This window comes from Oncorhynchus kisutch, linkage group LG23 (genome assembly GCF_002021735.2).
Source record: "Oncorhynchus kisutch isolate 150728-3 linkage group LG23, Okis_V2, whole genome shotgun sequence".
NCBI lineage: Eukaryota > Metazoa > Chordata > Actinopteri > Salmoniformes > Salmonidae > Oncorhynchus > Oncorhynchus kisutch.
This window is the reverse complement of record NC_034196.2, coordinates 4216271-4235490: the sequence shown is the minus strand read 5'-3', so window position 1 is coordinate 4235490 and position 19220 is coordinate 4216271. Positions and strand designations below refer to the sequence as shown.

Genomic DNA, 19220 nt, shown 5'->3' with positions numbered 1-19220 from the left:
TTGGATTGAGTTCTGGGCTTTGACTAGGCCATTCAAAGACATTTAAATGTTTCCCCTTAAACCACATGAGTGTTGCTTCAGCAGTATGCTTAGGGTCATTGTCCTGCTGGAAGGTGAACCTCCTTCCCAGTCTCAAATCTCTTGTAGACTGAAACAGTTTCCCTCAAGAATTTCCCTGTATTTAGCACCATCCATCATTCCTTCAATTCTGACCAGTTTCCCAGTCCCTGCCGATGAAAAACATCCACACAGCATGATGCTGCCACCACCATGCTTCAATGTGGGATGGTGTTCTCGGGGTGATGAGAGGTGTTGGGTTTGCACCAGACATAGTGTTTTCCTTGATGGCCAAAAAGCTCAATTTTAGTCTCATCTAACCAGAGTTCCTTCTTCCATGTTTGAGGAGTCTTCCACATGCCTTTTGGCAAACACCAAACGTGTTTGCTTATTTTTTTCTTTAAGCAATGGCTTTTTTCTGGCCACTCTTCCGTAAAGCCCAACTCTATGGAGTGTACGGCTTAAAATGGTCCTATGGACAGATACTCCAATCTCCGCTGTGGACCTTTGCAGCTCCTTCAGGCTTATCTTTGGTCTCTTTGTTGCCTCTCTGATTACTGCCCTCCTTGCCTGGTCTGTGTGTTTTGATGGGCGGCCCTCTCTTGGCAGGTTTGTTGTGGTGCCATATTCTTTCAATTTTTTTATATTGGATTTAATGTTGCTCCGTGGGATGTTCAAAGTTTTGGATATTATTTTATAACCCAACCCTGATCTGCACTTCTCCACAACTCTGTCCCTGACCTGTTTGGAGAGATCCTTGGTCTTCATGGTGCCACTTGCTTGGTGGTGCCCCTTGCTTAGTAGTGTTGCAGACTCTGGGGCCTTTTGGGAACAGGTGTAAATATGCTGAGATCATGTAACACTTAGATTGCACACTGGTGGACTTTATTTAACTAATTATGTGACTTCTGAAGGTAATTGGTTGCACCAGATCTTATTTAGGGGCTTCATAGCAAAGTGGGTGAATACATGTGCACGCACCACTTTTGGAAACAAGTTATTTTTTTCATTTCACTTCACCAATTTGGACTATTTTCTGTATGTCCCTTACATGAAATCCACATAAAAATGTATTTAAATTACAGGTTGTAATGCAACAAAATAGGAAAAACGCCAAGGGGGATGAATACTTTGCAAGGCACTGTAACAGAGAGTAGCAGCGGTGTAAAAGGGGGGGGGGGGGTCAATGCAAATAGTCTGGGAGGCCATTTGATTAGATGTTCAGGGGTCTCATGGCTTGGGGGTAGAAGCTGTTTAGAAGCCTCTTGGACCTAGAATTGGCGCTCCGGTACCACTTGCCGTGCTGTAGCAGAGAGAACAGTCTGTGACTCGGGTGGCTGGAGTCTTTGACAAGTTTTAGGGCCTTCCTCTGACACCGCCTGATATTGAGGTCCTGGATGGCAGGAAGCTTGGCCCCAGGGCTGTACTGGGCTGTACACACTACCCTCTGTAGTGCCTTGCGGTCGGAGGCCGGGCAGTTGCCATACCAGGCAGTGATGCAACCAGTCAGGATGCTTGAGTGCATGGAGAGGAATGGAGTGGAATTTACTAATGTGCTCATTGTATTATATATTCTGATATATTCTGAAATAACAATGTAAGATATATATTTTTGTCTTATCACAATGTAAGATACGTGCTTTTGTCTTATCATAATAACCCTTTGCCTGGCATCCTAGACACATTTTTTCTGATCATATATATAGATGTCCAGGAAATATGGGTGTCAGGGTAAAAATGAAAATGATTGAGAATATTTATTTGACTTTGTTCTGGAAATGTGGATGGCTCTTCTAAGATACTTGAGAAGGAATGGAAGTTCTAACTATCTGAACAACTCCTCGGCCAATCGTTCGCTGTACTCCTGACAGAACTTTGCCGTGGTCAACGTGTGTGTCCCTCTGTCGCGTGTGTGTTTCCCAATTCCAAATGGACCCCTATTGCAGAGACGTAAGCGATATGCTGAAAACGTACACTTGCCTACACCTCTCCAATCCTCTGAGATCAAATGTCTTGGAGTTATGGGCCATGGTTCCATTTGAGATTAGGAACGTATGTGTCTGGGAGTGTTTGGGATCGACTATATTGCACTCAGCGACCGCAGACTGACTGTTCTACAATGAGTGGTCAGTCAAAGAGTAGTCCGTCAGTAGTGGATATACAGTCCATCTCAAACACACACTTCGGTGTGTGTGTGTGTTCTACTTTATACTATATATATATATATCCCATTCTTATTTCACCAGTGGAGGGTGTTGAGCTGACAGACCCGGCAGACATGCTGGACAGGCACAGATGCCTGGTGGCCCTGGCGGCTCTGCGACATGCCAAATGGTTCCAGGTTGGCTCTCAGTTCTACTTCACCTCTCCATTGTCATTGTAGCCTTATGATCACGTGAAAATGAATGAATGAATGAATCAAATCACTTAATAAAAATACAGAATTGATTTGAAACGGCAGCTATCTGCCAACTATAATTGAAAACATTCATATGATTAAAAAAAATAAAATCTATTTCTCTCATTCAAAAATGACTCATTCATCGAATCTCTCAATCATGCCCTGTGTAGTATAATAGCCTACATACAGAGAGAGAGAGATTATTGTAAGGCTACAAAAGCAATTGCTACACTTTTTGTTTCTTTTGGCTGTTTCGAAACCTGCCTGACTGTCATTTATGTCAAAGCTTCCCTCAAAATAATTGATCCTCTTTCAACCAAACCTTTATTTTCAGACTCGAACGAATATTCCTCAAGTGAATAATTCAACCCCTTTTCTAGTGACAGTCTGTAAAGCATTATTCCAAGCTAAATCAAATCTTGCGCTAAATATAAATGTGTGTCTATTGCACTCCCCTGGTAGCGTGTGTATGCTTCAGTGTTACCTTCCCTCTCTTCTCCGACTCCAGGCCAGAGTAAACGGGTTGAAGTCATGTGTCATCATCCTCAGGATCCTGAGAGACATGTGCAATAGACGACCAGCCTGGGAGCCGCTGAAAGGATGGGTAAGTCTGTACTGTAGTTCGCTCACCTAGCTTATTTCCATTTGTCCTGTGAAAAGACACTGTGTTAGAAAAATAATCAACTCCAGCACACTGGTATAGTTGGATACGGTATCTCAGACTAAACATGTACTGGTGTCTCAGACTAAACATATACTGGTGTCTCAGACTAAACATATATTAGTGTCTCAGACCAAACATATATTAGTATCTCAGACCAAACATATACTGGTGTCTCAGACCAAACATATACTGGTGTCTCAGACTAAACATATACTGGTGTCTCAGACTAAACATATACTGGTGTCTCAGACCAAACATATATAAGTGTCTCACACTAAACATATACTGGTGTCTCAGACCAAACATATACTGGTGTCTCAGACTAAACATATATTAGTGTCTCAGACCAAACATATACTGGTGTCTCAGACTAAACATATACTGGTGTCTCAGACTAAACATATACTGGTGTCTCAGACCAAACATATACTGGTGTCTCAGACCAAACATATACTGGTGTCTCAGACCAAACATATACTGGTGTCTCAGACCAAACATATACTGGTGTCTCAGACCAAACATATACTGGTGTCTCAGACCAAACATATACTGGTATCTCAGACCAAACATATACTGGTGTCTCAGACCAAACATATGCTGGTGTTTCAGACCAAACATATGCTGGTGTCTCAGACTAAACATATACTGGTGTCTCAGACCAAACTTATACTGGTGTCTCAGACCAAACTTATACTGGTGTCTCAGACCAAACTTATACTGGTGTCTCAGACCAAACATATACTGGTGTCTCAGACCAAACATATACTGGTGTCTCAGACCAAACATATACTGGTGTCTCAGACCAAACATATATAAGTGTCTCAGACCAAACATATACTGGTGTCTCAGACCAAACATATACTGGTGTCTCAGACCAAACATATATAAGTGTCTCAGACCAAACATATACTGGTGTTTCAGACCAAACATATATAAGTGTTTCAGACCAAACATATACTGGTGTCTCAGACCAAACTTATACTGGTGTCTCAGACCAAACATATATAAGTGTCTCAGACCAAACATATACTGGTGTTTCAGACCAAGCATATATAAGTGTTTCAGACCAAACATATACTGGTGTCTCAGACCAAACTTATACTGGTGTCTCAGACCAAACATATACTGGTGTCTCAGACCAAACATATACTGGTGTCTCAGACCAAACATATACTGGTGTCTCAGACCAAACTTATACTGGTGTCTCAGACCAAACATATACTGGTGTCTCAGACCAAACATATACTGGTGTCTCAGACCAAACTTATACTGGTGTCTCAGACCAAACATATACTGGTGTCTCAGACCAAACTTATACTGGTGTCTCAGACCAAACATATACTGGTGTCTCAGACCAAACATATACTGGTGTCTCAGACCAAACATATACTGGTGTCTCAGACCAAACTTATACTGGTGTCTCAGACCAAACTTATACTGGTGTCTCAGACCAAACTTATACTGGTGTCTCAGACCAAACATATACTGGTGTCTCAGACCAAACATATACTGGTGTCTCAGACCAAACATATACTGGTGTCTCAGACCAAACATATGCTGGTTTGTGTGCCACTAACAGCTGATCTGATCTCTCTGTTCTTGCTTTATCTTGATCTTGGTATCTCCCCCAGCCCCTGGAGCTAATCTGTGAGAAGGCCATAGCCACGTGTAACCGGCCGCTTGGTGCAGGGGAGGCCCTCCGTCGGGTCATGGAGTGTCTCGCCTCAGGAATCCTCCTTCCAGGTACAGTACCTACAGTGCATTCGCAAAGTATTCAGACCCCTTGACTTTTTCCACATTTTGCTACGTTAGAGCCTTATTCTAAAATGTATTACATTTTCCCCCCCTGTCAATCTACACACAATACCTCAGAATGACAACACGAAAACAGTTTTTCAGAAATGTTGGCAAATGTATTAAAAATAAAAAACAGAAATATCTTCCTTACATAAGTATCCAGACCCTTCGCTATGAGACTCTAAATTGAGCTCAGGTTCTTCCTGTTTCCATTGATCATCCTTGAGATGTTTCTACAACTTGGAGTCCACCTGTGGTATATCAAATTAACTCGACATGATTTGAAAAAGCACACACCTGTCTATATAAGGTCCCACAGTTGACAGCTCATGTCAGAGCAAAAACCATGAGGTTGACATGAGGTCGAAGGAATTGACCGTAGCGCTCCGAGACAGAATAGTGTCTAGGCACAAAAAATATCTGCAGCATTGAAGGTCCCCAAGAACACAGTGGCCTCCACCATTCTGAAATGGAAGAAGCTTGGAACCACAAAGACTCTTCCTGGAGCTGAACAATCGGGGGAGAAGAGCCTTAGTCAAGGAAGTGACCAAGACCCCAATGGTCACTCTGAAAGAGCTCCAGAGTTCCTGTGTGGAGATGGGAGAACCTTCCAGAAGGACCACAATCTCTGGAGCAGTCCACGAATCAGGCCTTTAAGATTCACTGGTCTGATGAAACCAAGATGGAACTCTTTGGCCTGAATGCCAAGCTTTGAGGGAAAGATGAACGTAGCAAAGTACAGAGAGATCCTGATTAAATCTGCTCCAGAGCGCTCAAGACCTCAGACTGGGGCAAAGGTTCACCTTACAACAACAAACAAGACAACGACCCTAGGCACACAGCCAAGACAACGCAGGAGTGGCTTCGGGACAAGTCTCTGAATGTCCTTGAGTGGCCCAGCCAGAGCCCGGACTTGAACCCGATCGAACATCTCTGGAGAGACCTGAAAATATCTGTGCAGCAGCGCTCCCCATCCAACCTGACAGAGCTTGATCTGCAGAGGCGAATGGGAGAAACTCCCCAAATACAGGTGTGTCAAGCAAGAAGACTTGAGGCTGTAATCGCTACCAAAGTTGCTTCAACAAAGTACTGAGTGAAGTTATGGGATATTTCCGTTTTTATTTTTAATACATTTGCAAGAATTTTGCTATGTCATTATGGGGTATTGTGTGTTGATTTAATCCATTTTAGAATAAGGCCGTAACAAAATGTGGAATAAGTCAAGGGGTCGGAATACTTTCCAAATGCACTGTACCTGTCTCTCTGTCTCTCTCTCACTCTCGGTTTATCTTTCTCTCTTACTCTGTCTCTCTCTCTCTTTCTGCCTTACACTTTCCCAGTTACAAGCTGACATGGGAAAAAACAATCCTGTTGTTACTTTCAAATAATCAGGTTCTGATGATTTCATAAAGTCATAACTCATTAGCAATCGACTGATGTAGTAATCAGAGGCTCATTTAGTTAACCCTGGGGGCACAGGACACGACTGCTCATCTGACTGATGATGTAATAAGGAGTAGGTGGTGCATTTGCCTCACTGATGTGCCGCGTTCCACGAGGTCGTTTTTGAAGGCACTAGAAGTGATTGAAGGATACTATATCTATATTAATATCAGCATGTGAATAATATTGGTGTCACACTGGACAGCTATCTCTTACAAAAGAGATTATATCTCAGTGAGAGTAACCTGTGTGAATAAAGGTTGAATGAAATGAAGATTTCCTCGTCTACTTATGACCCCCAGGAGGACCAGGGTTACACGACCCGTGCGAGAAGGAGCTGACCAACACCCTAACGGCCATGACAGACGAGGAAGCAGAGGCCATCACATACAGTGCACAGGTAAAACCCTCACCTCACACCTGTGGAACGGAAGTGGTTCTGTGCGCCTTCCCTAAGCTCCCCATGCTAATGCCTAGGCTCTTTGGCTCCATGGGGTAGCCATGTCTTGTGGCTTGCGTGCGATTCAGGTTTGAACCCAGAAATTGGTATTGTCAGATAGCAGTCCTGGGAAAAGTTCCCTCAAAAAAAAAAATCAGCACTGAGCAAATTTCAGGTCTGCTCAGCGCAAACTTGAACATTGTGAAAATCCTGTGCAACATCCAGTGCATGTTTAATTTGAATACTGAGGCTGTACCCGTTACAGTAGGCTACTGTGGCTATTTAATCATAATTTTGCTCTACCGGAGTGGTCTACCATCAAAAACAATGGAGAAATAACATAACATTTTAACATGGAAATAGTTGTTTTATCATCATTCAGCCTACAGTAGCAGCCAATGTGTGGTGTTCAATGCCGTCCTAAATTACACATGACTTGTGAAAAAAAAACATGCAGGGCTTGACATGAACCTGTTTGTCCTTCAGACAAGGAGGTGACTGAAAATATTGTTGTTGATTGATGCAAAAAAAGCTATTTTTCCCCTCTCACTTCTCAAAGATGTGTAGAAATGTACACGTTTTGTGCTCTTGTAGGAAAGCAATCACTCCCCCATTGCTGACTACAAATGATCTATAACTGGGCTAATAACTCACTAACTAGCAAAGGATATGAACAAATGTGCACACGTGGCTACATGCAGTTCTCGCTTTAATCTCAAAACATCTACTGACAACAGCTCATGCTGTAAACACAATCCAGTTCAAAGTGAATAGCACAGATCCATATATGTCAATGGTTTTTAAATGTTTAGTCTGTTAAATGTGATACGCCGTGTGTAACGTCCATTTTTAGATTTTACTTCGCTACTTCAGTCATCTCTCTGACCTCTTTCTCCATGCCGCTTTCCACACAGACCTAGCGCCGCCTCCTGTCACTCAAGGAGCACATTCGTTGTTCCTTGACCCAGAGACACCTGCGTTCAGTCAGCATGGCATTCAGCGCATGCAACAATGTTGATGACAACGATACTGTTTTCAATTTGCTTCTCAATATAAATCCACTAGAATTCTATAATTACACTAATAGTTTGTGTTTCTTACATCTGCAAACAGCTACTTTTTTCTTAGCAAGTTGGGCCTACATCTTGTTAGCCGCTAATTGTTAGCCACTAATCGCTAATGCTAATCGCTAGCTACAGAGGCTAATAAATGTACTGAGGTAGAGCTATACAGCCGGATATTACCAGTGATTGTGTAGACCTAAATCAGCATGTTGTTTGTGTAACAGTATTTTCTAAATCAAAGAGGACTACACAAAGCAAGCATATGGCTGCGTTTCAAACTCAAAGTAGATAGCCCCCTCTGCCCTAAACCCTCAGCCCTTGAATTATGTTTTACATCGCCACCTCCTAATGTACCTTAAATGTCACTTGCCCAAGCGAGGGAGAGTGATGATCGGAGAGGCAACGTCCTTGGAGGAAATCTTGAAGTTGAGCTTAAAAACAACCAATCTAAAGCTATTAATGTAACGTTACCTAGTAAGCTAACGTATATAACTAGCACTCCTGTCAGGTAGCTAGCTACAATTACCCATAGCTGGCTAGCTAGTTTTATGGTTTGGTAATTTGTTCCAAGAAATTTCAGAATTGCAAAATTATGTTCATGAATCTAGCAACGTCCTCACTACGAGACTAAGCCAATTTGCCAACACTATAATCAATGTACAGTATTCGGCCGCCTTGAACTTTGCGACCTTTTGCCACATTTCAGGCTTCAAACATAAAGATATAAAACTGTATTTTTTTGTGAAGAATCAACAACAAGTGGGACACAATCATGAAGTGGAACGACATTTATTGGATATTTCAAACGTTTTTAACAAATCAAAAACTGAAAAATTGGGCGTGCAAAATTTTCAATTTGCAGCAATTACAGCCTTGCAGACCTTTAGCATTTCTAGTTGTCAATTTGTTGAGGTAATCTGAAGAGATTTCACCCCATGCTTCCTGAAGCACTTCCCACAAGTTGGATTGGCTTGATGGGCACTTCTTACGTACCATACGGTCAAGCTGCTCCCACTACAGCTCAATAAGGTTGAGATCCGGTGACTGTGTTGGCACTCCATTATAGACAGAATAATACCAGTTGACTGCTTCTTCCCTAAATAGCTATTGCATAGTTTGGAGCTGTGCTTTGGGTCATTGTCCTGTTGTAAGAGGAAATTGGAGTGATAGCCTTCCTTCCTCAAGATCCCTTTTACCCTGTACAAATCTCCCACTTTACCACCACCAAAGCACCCCAGACCATCACATTGCCTCCACCACGATTGACAGATGGCATCAAGCACTCCTCCAGCATCTTTTCATTTTCTGCATTTCACGAATGTTCTTTGTGATCCGAAAACCTCAAACTTAGATTTGTCTGTCCATAACACCTTTTCCCAATCTTCCTCTGTCCTGTGTCTGTGTTCTTTTGCCCATCTTAATATTTTATTTCTCTTGGCCAGTCTGATATATGGCTTTTTCTTTGCAACTCTGCCTAAAAGGCCAGCATCCCGGAGGAGCCTCTTCACTGTTGACGTTGAGACTGGTGTTTTGCGGGTACTATTTAGTGAAGCAGCCAGTTGAGGACTTGTGAGGTGTCTGTTTCTCAAACTAGACACTGTAATGTACTTGTCCTCTTGCTCAGTTGTGCACCGGAGCCTCCCACTCCCGATTTCTATTCTGGTTAGGGCCAGTTTGCTCTGTTCTGTGAAGGGAGTAGTACACAGCGTTGTATGAGATCTTCAATGTCTTGGCAATTTCTTGCATGCATCGCATGCACATGACCAGTAGGGCCTGACCTATAGAACATCATAATCACATCAATAAATTGATTATAACAAAGTTTCTTGGCAATTTCTCGCATGGAATAGCCTTCATTTCTCGGGAAAAAGAATAGACTGACGAGTTTCAGAGCCTGCAATCGAACCCACAAATGCTGATGCTCCAGATACTCAACTAGTCTAAAGAAGGCCAATTTTATTGCTTCTTTAATCAGAACAACAGTTTTCAGCTGTACTAACATAATTGCAAAAGGGTTTTCTAATGATCAATTAGCCTTTTAAAATTATAAACTTGGACTTGCCATTGGATAAACACAACGTGCCATTGGATAAACACAACGTGCCATTGGATAAACACAACGTGCCATTGGATAAACACAACGTGCCATTGGAACACAGGAGTGATGGTTGCTGTTAATGGGCCTCTGTACGCCTATGTAGATATTCCATTAAAAATAAGCCGTTTCCAGCTACAATAGTCATTTACAACATTAACAATGTCTACACTGTATTTCTGATCAATTTGATTTTATTTAGTGGACAATAAATGCTTTTCTTTCAAAAACAAGGACATTTCTAAGTGACCCCAAACTTTTGAACGGTAGTGTACCTTATTTACATAATTATTCAGGTCCTTTGCTGTGAGACTCGAAATTGAGCTCAGGTGCAATGATCATCCCTGAGCTGTTTCTACAACTTCATTGTAATTTCAATTGATTGGTCATGATTTGGAAAGGCACACACCTGTCTATATAAGGTCCCGCAGTTGACAGTGCACGAGGTCGAAGGAATCCGTAGAGCTCCGAGACAGGATTGTGTGCCGAGCGTCACGTCTGGAGGAAACCATGGCCCAATCCCTACAGTGATGCATGGTGGTGGCAAATTCATACAACCAGTAAGCTTAAGCTACATCAAAAAAAACTTTAAAAGGCAATGAGGCTGATGCAACAAATCAAAATGTTGATACTATTATTTCATTCACATTATAAGTGCAGCAATGTGCTTCAATAGGCCAGTTGAGAAATACAAATGGTAGGTATTTTTAATCGTGGCCTTTAAAACCGTTTTTTAACACACAATTGTGTTTTGTTGCACATCTCTCACACTGTCTGACTGATTTTCTGCTGAGGCTCTGTGTCTGTTTGCTTTGTGCATGTGATAAATTACAACTAATGAAAATACACGCACCAATTCAATTCCACACAATTAGGCCTATGCAAATGAACCAAAAGACTGATAAATATGACAAATGGTCAAATGTATTTGCATGTACTAGTATTTCCGTCAATGAATTGGCAAAAAAGCATTATTTTGCAATGGGATTTAAAAAAAAATGTTTTAAAGAGAATTGGCTGGCGGCAATTTTATTCATCAGCGTTAAAAAAAAAATGTATCGGCAAAAAAAACAGCTATTACCTGCTAACAGAAACCCTGGCGTGTGTGTGTGTGTGTGTGTGTGTGTGCTCCACTAAGCCGGGTTAGGAATAGAGCGGGAGTGAGCTGCATGTCTGAGTGGATCGTCCTACCCTCTCCTTTGTAGGAAGGTGAAACGGCAATGGAATGTCAATGTGGCTAATTGTATTGTAGTAGATACATGGCTAGATAGGAGAGCGATAGAGGGAGGCTCTGGGAATGAGATGAAGCAACGCTGCATATGAATATCTGAGCCTTTCCTGAGCGCCTCTGATATATTTGCATTCGGAAATTGACTGTGGAGTTTCAAGTGTTATTGTCACATGCAAGTGCAGTGAAATGCCTTTCTTGCCAGCTCTTTCCCAAATATGCAGTAATCAATATCAGTAGTACTATATAACAAAAGTAAAGTAGAACAAAAACACACAAGCAATAGAAAGAAGAAGAACACAAGGAAGGAAGAAAGCTATATACAAGGGTCAGTTCCAGGGCCAATACCATATTTACAGCCCTCAGGGGTGCGTGCTTAGTCCCCTCCTGTACTTCCTGTTCACCAACGACTGCATGGCCACGCACAACTCCAACACCATCATTAAGTTTGCTGACGACACAGCGGTGGTAGGCCTGATCACTGACAACGATGAGACGGCCTATAGGGAGGAGGACAACAACCTCTCCACAACGCGATCAAGATAAAGGAGCTGATCGTGAACTACAGGAAAAGGAGAGCCGAACATGCTCCCGGGGCTGTAGTGGAGTGGGTCGAGAGTTTCAAGTTCCTTGGTGTCCACATCCCCAACAAACTATCATGGTCCAAACACACACAGACAGTTGTGAAGAGGGCACGACAACGCCTCAGGAGACTGAAAAGATTTGGCATGGGCCCCCAGATTCTCAAAAAGTTCTACAGCTGCACCATCGAGAGCATCCTGACCGGTTGTATATGGCAACTACTCGGCATCTGACCGTAAAGCGCTACAAAGGGTAGTGCGTACGGCCTAGTACATCACTGGGGTCAAGCATACTGCCATCCAGTACATATATACTAGGCGGTGTCAGAGGAAGGCCCTAAAAATTGTCAAAAGACTCCAGTCACCCAAGTCATAGACTGATCTCTCTGCTACTACGTGGAAAGCGGTACCGGAGTGCCAAGTCTAAGTCCAAACTGCTCCTTAACAGCTTCTACCTCTACCCCGACTATTAGCATTGACACCCACCTTTGTTTTTACACTGTTGCTACTCACTGTTTATTATCTATGCATAGTCACTTTACCCCTACCTACATGTACAAATTACCCCAACTTACCTGTATCCCTGCACATTGACTTGGAACCGGTTCCCCCTGTATATATCCTCGTTATTGTTATTTTCTTAAAACGGCATTGTTGGTTAAGGGCTTGTAAGTAAGCATTTCACAGTAAGGTCTACACCTGTTGGTTAAGGGCTTGTAAGTCAGCATTTCACTGTAAGGTCTACATCTGTTGGTTAAGGGCTTGTAACCAGGCATTTCACTGTAATGTCTACACCTGTTGGTTAAGGGCTTGTAAGTCAGCATTTCACTGTAAGGTCTACATCTGTTGGTTAAGGGCTTGTAAGTAAGCATTTCACTGTAAGGTCTACATCTGTTGGTTAAGGGCTTGTAACCAGGCATTTCACTGTAATGTCTACACCTGTTGGTTAAGGGCTTGTAAGTCAGCATTTCACTGTAAGGTCTACATCTGTTGGTTAAGGGCTTGTAAGTAAGCATTTCACAGTAAGGTCTACACCTGTTGGTTAAGGGCTTGTAAGTCAGCATTTCACTGTAATGTCTACACCTGTTGGTTAAGGGCTCGTAAGTCAGCATTTCACTGTATGGTCTACATCTGTTGGTTAAGGGCTTGTAAGTAAGCATTTCACTGTATGGTCTACACCTGTTGGTTAAGGGCTCGTAAGTCAGCATTTCACTGTATGGTCTACATCTGTTGGTTAAGGGCTTGTAAGTAAGCATTTCACAGTAAGGTCTACACCTGTTGGTTAAGGGCTTGTAAGTAAGCATTTCACAGTAATGTCTACACCTGTTGGTTAAGGGCTTGTAAGTAAGCATTTCACAGTAATGTCTACACCTGTTGATTAAGGGCTTGTAAGTCAGCATTTCACAGTAAGGTCTACACCTGTTGATTAAGGGCTTGTAAGTCAGCATTTCACAGTAAGGTCTACACCTGTTTTATTCGGCGCATGTGACAAATACCATTTGATTTGATTTTGATTACAGTGTGCAAGGATACTGGAGTGGTAGGGCTCACACTGTGCGTGCGGAAACATTTTAACGTAGGAAAGCCAGGCCTGCTTCTCCTTTAATTTCTCTCAGTAAGGGATAGTTGGTGCCAGCCTGCCAATCACAATACTGGCCTATCCCTCTCCACACATAGTCATACTGTACATAGTGATCCATGAAGGCCCAGTGCCTTTTCTATGCCACTCAGCTTAGCCAAAGAAAAGTGCAGCTCCAATCATCCGCTTGTATTGTTTACCTGGGATTAGTACTGGAGCCACTGTTGCTAAGCAACGTCTGTGACTCTTGGGTGAGTGTGATGGAAGTTGTTGCTGAATAGGCTCTTGTACATAAAAACAAACAAGTAAAACCAGTTGATTTCTGTAAATGGGATCAATGAACCACGGAGATCAGATCTGTTTGTTTTGTTAGTTGTTTCTCTTTCTGTTTCCTGTTTTTCTCCTCTCTTTGTTAATCTTTGGACTGTAGGCTTAGACAGATGAGCCGAGACAAGGCTCAAACCCCCATCGCCAGGGGGAATGTGTGATCCGGAGTCAGCGGCACTGACCCCTAGACCTGACTCCGTCATGCCCGTCTGTGTATCTGTCACCTTCTTTCCTCACCTGTCCGTGTGCTTTGTTTGTTGTCACTTTCTGTTTCTCATCTGACCTATCTGTCCCTTTCCGTCCACACCTGTCTGTCTTTCTGTCTCTTCCTCTCCTCTTTTCCTCCGCTGTCTGCCGTGCCTTCGTTTCTTTCTCTCCTCTTCCTCTCCGCTGTCTGCCGTGCCTCGGTTTCTTTCTCTCCTCACCTGTCTGCTGTGTGTCTCTCTGTTCCAGCACGCTCTGAGACTGATGGCGTTCGGTCACATCTACAAGGTGCTGGAGATGGACCCTCTCCCCTCTAGTAAACCCTCCCAGAAATACCCCTGGTCAGACAGGGAGGGCTCAGGGCTGAAGAGGCCCTACGAGGATGGGCCCACGGACGACAAAGACCTCATCAAGAAGATGAAGAGGAACCTGAGGAAAGGTCAGCCCTGACACCTAACCTCTGACCCTGCTCTGTTATGTGACCTGTTAGAAGTTCCCTCCCTGGGTCATGTGATCAGATGAAAAGTCATTAAAAGTAATAAGTAATACACTTAATTGCCCACGGAAATATGACTTGGACATATAGGGCCAGTAGTTTCTCTAGTTTGTTACTTGTAACATAGCTAGGGTGTTTTGTTTTTACTGGTCAGCTCCCTTGGTCAGCAGGAACCGTCTGGCCCTTTATAAGTCAAGACTACCAAAGCTTCATGGGCCTGATGATAACAGCTGTCTAAACTTTCAGACACATTCTCCCATAGATTGAGGAAATGCTTGAGTCCTGGAGAGAATGAGGCACTCATTTCCTTCTGTTCTAAACCAACACCACATGACTGCAGGTGTTTTCTCTCTCTCTCTCTATAAACGACATGACACCTACATCAAACCCTCCTTTCCTAGCCTGATCCAGGATCTGTTTGTCCTGTAAAGCCAACTCCTGGAGAGAATCAGGCACTCATTTCCTTCTGTTCTAAACCAACACCACATGACTGCAGGTGTTTTCTCTCTCTCTCTCTATAAACGACATGACACCTACATCAAATCCTCCTTTCCTAGCCTGATCCAGGATCTGTTTGTCCTGTAAAGCCAACTCCTGGAGAGAATCAGGCACTCATTTCCTTCTGTTCTAAACCAACACCACATGACTGCAGGTGTTTTCTCTCTCTCTCTCTATAAACGACATGACACCTACATCAAACCCTCCTTTCCTAGCCTGATCCAGGATCTGTTTGTCCTGTAAAGCCAACTCCTGGAGAGAATCAGGCACTCATTTCCTTCTGTTCTAAACCAACACCACATGACTGCAGGTGTTTTCTCTCTCTCTCTCTATAAACGACATGACACCTACATCAAACCCTCCTTTCCTAGCCTGATCCAGGATCTGTTTGTCCTGTAAAGCCAACTCCTGGAGAGAATCAGGCACTCCTTTCCTTCTGTTCTAAACCAACACCACATGACTGCAGGTGTTTTCTCTCTCTCTCTCTATAAACGACATGACACCTACATCAAACCCTCCTTTCCTAGCCTGATCCAGGATCTGTTTGTCCTGTAAAGCCAACTCCTATTTACTCCTCATTACCAAACATTTCCAGAGGTGTTGGCTACACAGCACGAACAGATCTGCCAACAGGCTGTCGTTTCCCTACCGCTATCTCTAGTTCTCCCCTCCTTCCTCTCTCAAGGCAGATACACACAACACAACCCACTGGGAAATCAATGTTATTGATTTCTAATGTTTCTCAAAGCCATCCAGCTGTCCCGTTTCCTGTCCTCCCCGTTAGAGGAAAAGTAATTGGTTGGAAAGAAGCAGATTTAGCTATTTGTTTTTTTAAAGGAGGAATCTGGAATAGAATAATGCACACAGCCTGAACGTGAAGCTGTTGCCTGAGGAGGCTACAGCTAGCTAGCGTAGCTCCTCAGAACTGTTTTTCGTTGTTTCGAAGAAATAGTTGGTGGTTGGAGTGCTATTAGCCACCACAGTTAGAATCAGGCAGAAAGGATGCTCTTTGGAAGCAAGGGCGCCATTTGTACAACTCAAACACACAGTCCAAATCTTCAAGGCAACTTAAAACACCACGCAGCGGTCTAAGGCACTGCGTCTCAGTGCTAGAGGTGTCACTACAGACCCGGGTTCGATCCCGGGCTGTATCACAACCGGCCGTGATCGAGAGTCCCATAGGGCGGCGCACAATTGGCTCAGCGTCGTCCGGGTTTAGGAGAGGGTTTGGCCGTCATTGTAAATCATTTAAATAAAGGGGTAAAAATATGCATTGATTGAACAGCAACCACTGTTATTTTGTTAACCCTCTCTCCGGTATCTCTTTCCTCCCTAGTCCTCGACAGCAAAGCAATAGACACCAACCAACCAATGAATGCTCTGATGCGTCTGAATCAGATACGTCCAGGTCTGCAGTACAAGCTGCTGTCCCAGTCCGGCCCGGTCCACGCTCCTGTCTTCACCATGTCTGTAGACCTAGACAGCACCGTCTACGAAGCCTCGGGCTCCTCCAAGAAGACCGCCAAGCTGCATGTCGCTGTCAAGGTAACCGAGTGTGACCAATATTGGCCTAGTCAATGAGAGAAGGGGTTGGATAAATGTAGGGAAGGTGTGAAAATAGTGGTTTGGGGTTAGTAAAGGGCAAGTACCCCTGGAGAGAGTTCTACAACGTAGTGTAATATGTGTGAAAAGGGGGCTGGCAGTGTTACAGTAGCAACAGCACTGGGGCATTAGTGTTTGTGAACAGGGTCAGAGTCTAGACAGAGATAATATTATTGTCTAAGATATTATAAGTCAGCTAGAGTAGTCCAGACAGGGAGCTGTTATTTTGTGCGAGAGGAGTGAGTGATTCAGACAGAGCTGTTGTGTGATGAGTGGGGCAGTGAGGAGAGGAGAGAGTGCTTGTGAGTGAGAGGAGTGAGTGATTCAGACAGCTGTCGTGTTGTGTGATGAGTAGAGCGTGAGGAGAGGAGAGAGTGCTTGTGAGTGAGAGGAGTGAGTGATTCAGACAGAGCTGTCGTGTTGTGTGATGAGTAGAGCAGTGAGGAGAGGAGAGAGTGCTTGTGAGTGAGAGGAGTGAGTGATTCAGACAGCTGTCGTGTTGTGTGATGAGTAGAGCAGTGAGGAGAGGAGAGAGTGTTTGTAAGTGAGAGGAGTGAGTGATTCAGACAGAGCTGTCATGTGATGAGTAGAGCAGTGAGGAGAGGAGAGAGTGTTTGTAAGTGAGAGGAGTGAGTGATTCAGACAGAGCTGTCATGTGATGAGTAGAGCAGTGAGGAGAGGAGAGAGTGCTTGTGAGTAAGAGGAGTGAGTGATTCAGACAGAGCTGTCGTGTTGTGTGATGAGTAGAGCGTGAGGAGAGGAGAGAGTGCTTGTGAGTGAGAGGAGTGAGTGATTCAGACAGAGCTGTCATGTGATGAGTAGAGCAGTGAGGAGAGGAGAGAGTGCTTGTGAGTGAGAGGAGTGAGTGAGGGATTCAGACAGAGCTGTCAGGTGATGAGTAGAGCAGTGAGCGTCGGTCATGCGGTCAGTCAGTGTTGTGTTTTCGGGCTCCAGCTGCGGTCAGACTGGGATGCCCTGTCCCCCGTCACCCCTTCTCCTGCTCGCCCCCACTCCTGGCTGCTGTGGAGCGCCCACATCTGGGTAATCCCAAAGTCGTCGTCAACAAAGAGGCTCTCCCAAGCATAGGGCTGGGATAGTCCTCTAACCTCTTCAGATTGCCATAAAAGGCCTCGATGCTACTCTGCTGCTCTGCTCTGGTGCCTGCCCCGTGGATGCGCGTGCATGTGTGTGTACTTGCGTGTGTGTGTGTGTGTATATGTGTAAGCACTAGCACCAATTTGGGTCAGACACAAAGAGAGCTCCTGTTCCGTCCACACAGAGAAAGGTGCCGGTCCACTTACTACAGAGCCCCAAAGCTGCTGTGTGCTGCCGGTGATTTAGCCTGCGAGGGAACCAGGTTCATTATAATACAGGAAACAGAAGAAGTGTGTTGGAGTTCAAACTCAGTCACTCAGAACCTAGTCCAGAACCCCAGAACCCACAGTAGTGCCGTTAGGAAATGCTGCTGACAGACGCTACCTTTGAACAGGCATTGGGGAAGGAGGGAGAAATCAGAAGTGGTTTGATATTGGATTTGTGTCTCCCCCCCCTCTCTCCTCGCCTCTCTCTAGGTTCTGCAGGCGATGGGTTACCCCACAGGGTTCGATGCAGACCTGGACTGCAGTGCAGACGAGAAGTCGGACGGAGAGGGGAAGAGCGAATCATCTACACACTCAAGCAATAACACAGCACACTCAGACAACTCAAATACACTGGAGGTGCAGTATAGACCACTCATGAACACACACACAAACCAGGGTTGGAGTCAGTTCTGAATTGAGTTGCGAATGAGTATTTCTTGAATTGACATTTAATTTGAGCTGTCCACACCCCACACGAAGCAGGATTTGAATTGAATTTCAATGAAAGGATGTAGAGTTTCGTTCAATGAGCTGCAGTCTGATTTCTGTTCCGCTCCCATGTGTTCAGGTCCGAACTCAGGGTCCTATTCTGACGGCCAGTGGGAAGAACCCCGTCATGGAGCTGAACGAGAAGCGCAGGGGTCTGAAGTACGAGCTCATATCAGAGAGCGGGGGCAGCCACGACAAACGCTTCGTCATGGAGGTGAGGCCTTACACCGTGCGTATCTCTGTTGGAACAGTAGATTAGACACACACACACAGACTGACTGACTCGCAATGGACTTCGATGGCAAGCTCATCTGACACACTACATCACTCCAACAGTCTATCCAAGAACAGTGCCGTGTCATCCTATCCATTCATCCCCCCAGGGCCGTGTCATCCTATTCATTCATCCCCCCAGGGCCGTTGGCCGTGTCGTCCTATTCATTCATCCCCCCCCCAGGGCCGTTGGCCGTGTCGTCCTATTCATTCATCCCCCCCAGGGCCGTTGGCCGTGTCGTCCTATTCATTCATCCCCCCCCCAGGGCCGTTGGCCGTGTCGTCCTATTCATTCATCCCCCCCAGGGCCGTTGGCCGTGTCGTCCTATTCATTCATCCCCCCCCAGGGCCGTTGGCCGTGTCGTCCTATTCATTCATCCCCCCAGGGCCGTTGGCCGTGTCGTCCTATTCATTCATCCCCCCCAGGGCCGTTGGCCGTGTCGTCCTATTCATTCATCCCCCCCAGGGCCGTTGGCCGTGTCGTCCTATTCATTCATCCCCCCCAGGGCCGTTGGCCGTGTCGTCCTATTCATTCATCCCCCCCCGGGCCGTTGGCCGTGTCGTCCTATTCATTCATCCCCCCCAGGGCTGTTGGCCGTGTCGTCCTATTCATTCATCCCCC

The 19220-nt window shown here is 44.7% G+C and overlaps 1 protein-coding gene across 8 annotated transcripts in view; it reads left to right on the top strand.

Annotated features, from left to right (window-relative positions):
• The window catches only part of LOC109868286 (spermatid perinuclear RNA-binding protein-like), a 135374-nt gene that overhangs the window by 99489 nt on the left and 16665 nt on the right, over positions 1 to 19220 (top strand). For all 8 annotated transcript variants that reach the window (XM_031802603.1, XM_031802604.1, XM_031802606.1 and 5 more), the window contains 8 exons: positions 2304 to 2398; positions 2967 to 3062; positions 4754 to 4865; positions 6665 to 6762; positions 14129 to 14318; positions 16210 to 16418; positions 18047 to 18193; positions 18405 to 18539. In XM_031802603.1, coding sequence (XP_031658463.1) covers positions 2304 to 2398; positions 2967 to 3062; positions 4754 to 4865; positions 6665 to 6762; positions 14129 to 14318; positions 16210 to 16418; positions 18047 to 18193; positions 18405 to 18539 — 1082 coding nt within the window. The remainder of the gene's footprint in view (positions 1 to 2303; positions 2399 to 2966; positions 3063 to 4753; positions 4866 to 6664; positions 6763 to 14128; positions 14319 to 16209; positions 16419 to 18046; positions 18194 to 18404; positions 18540 to 19220) is intronic.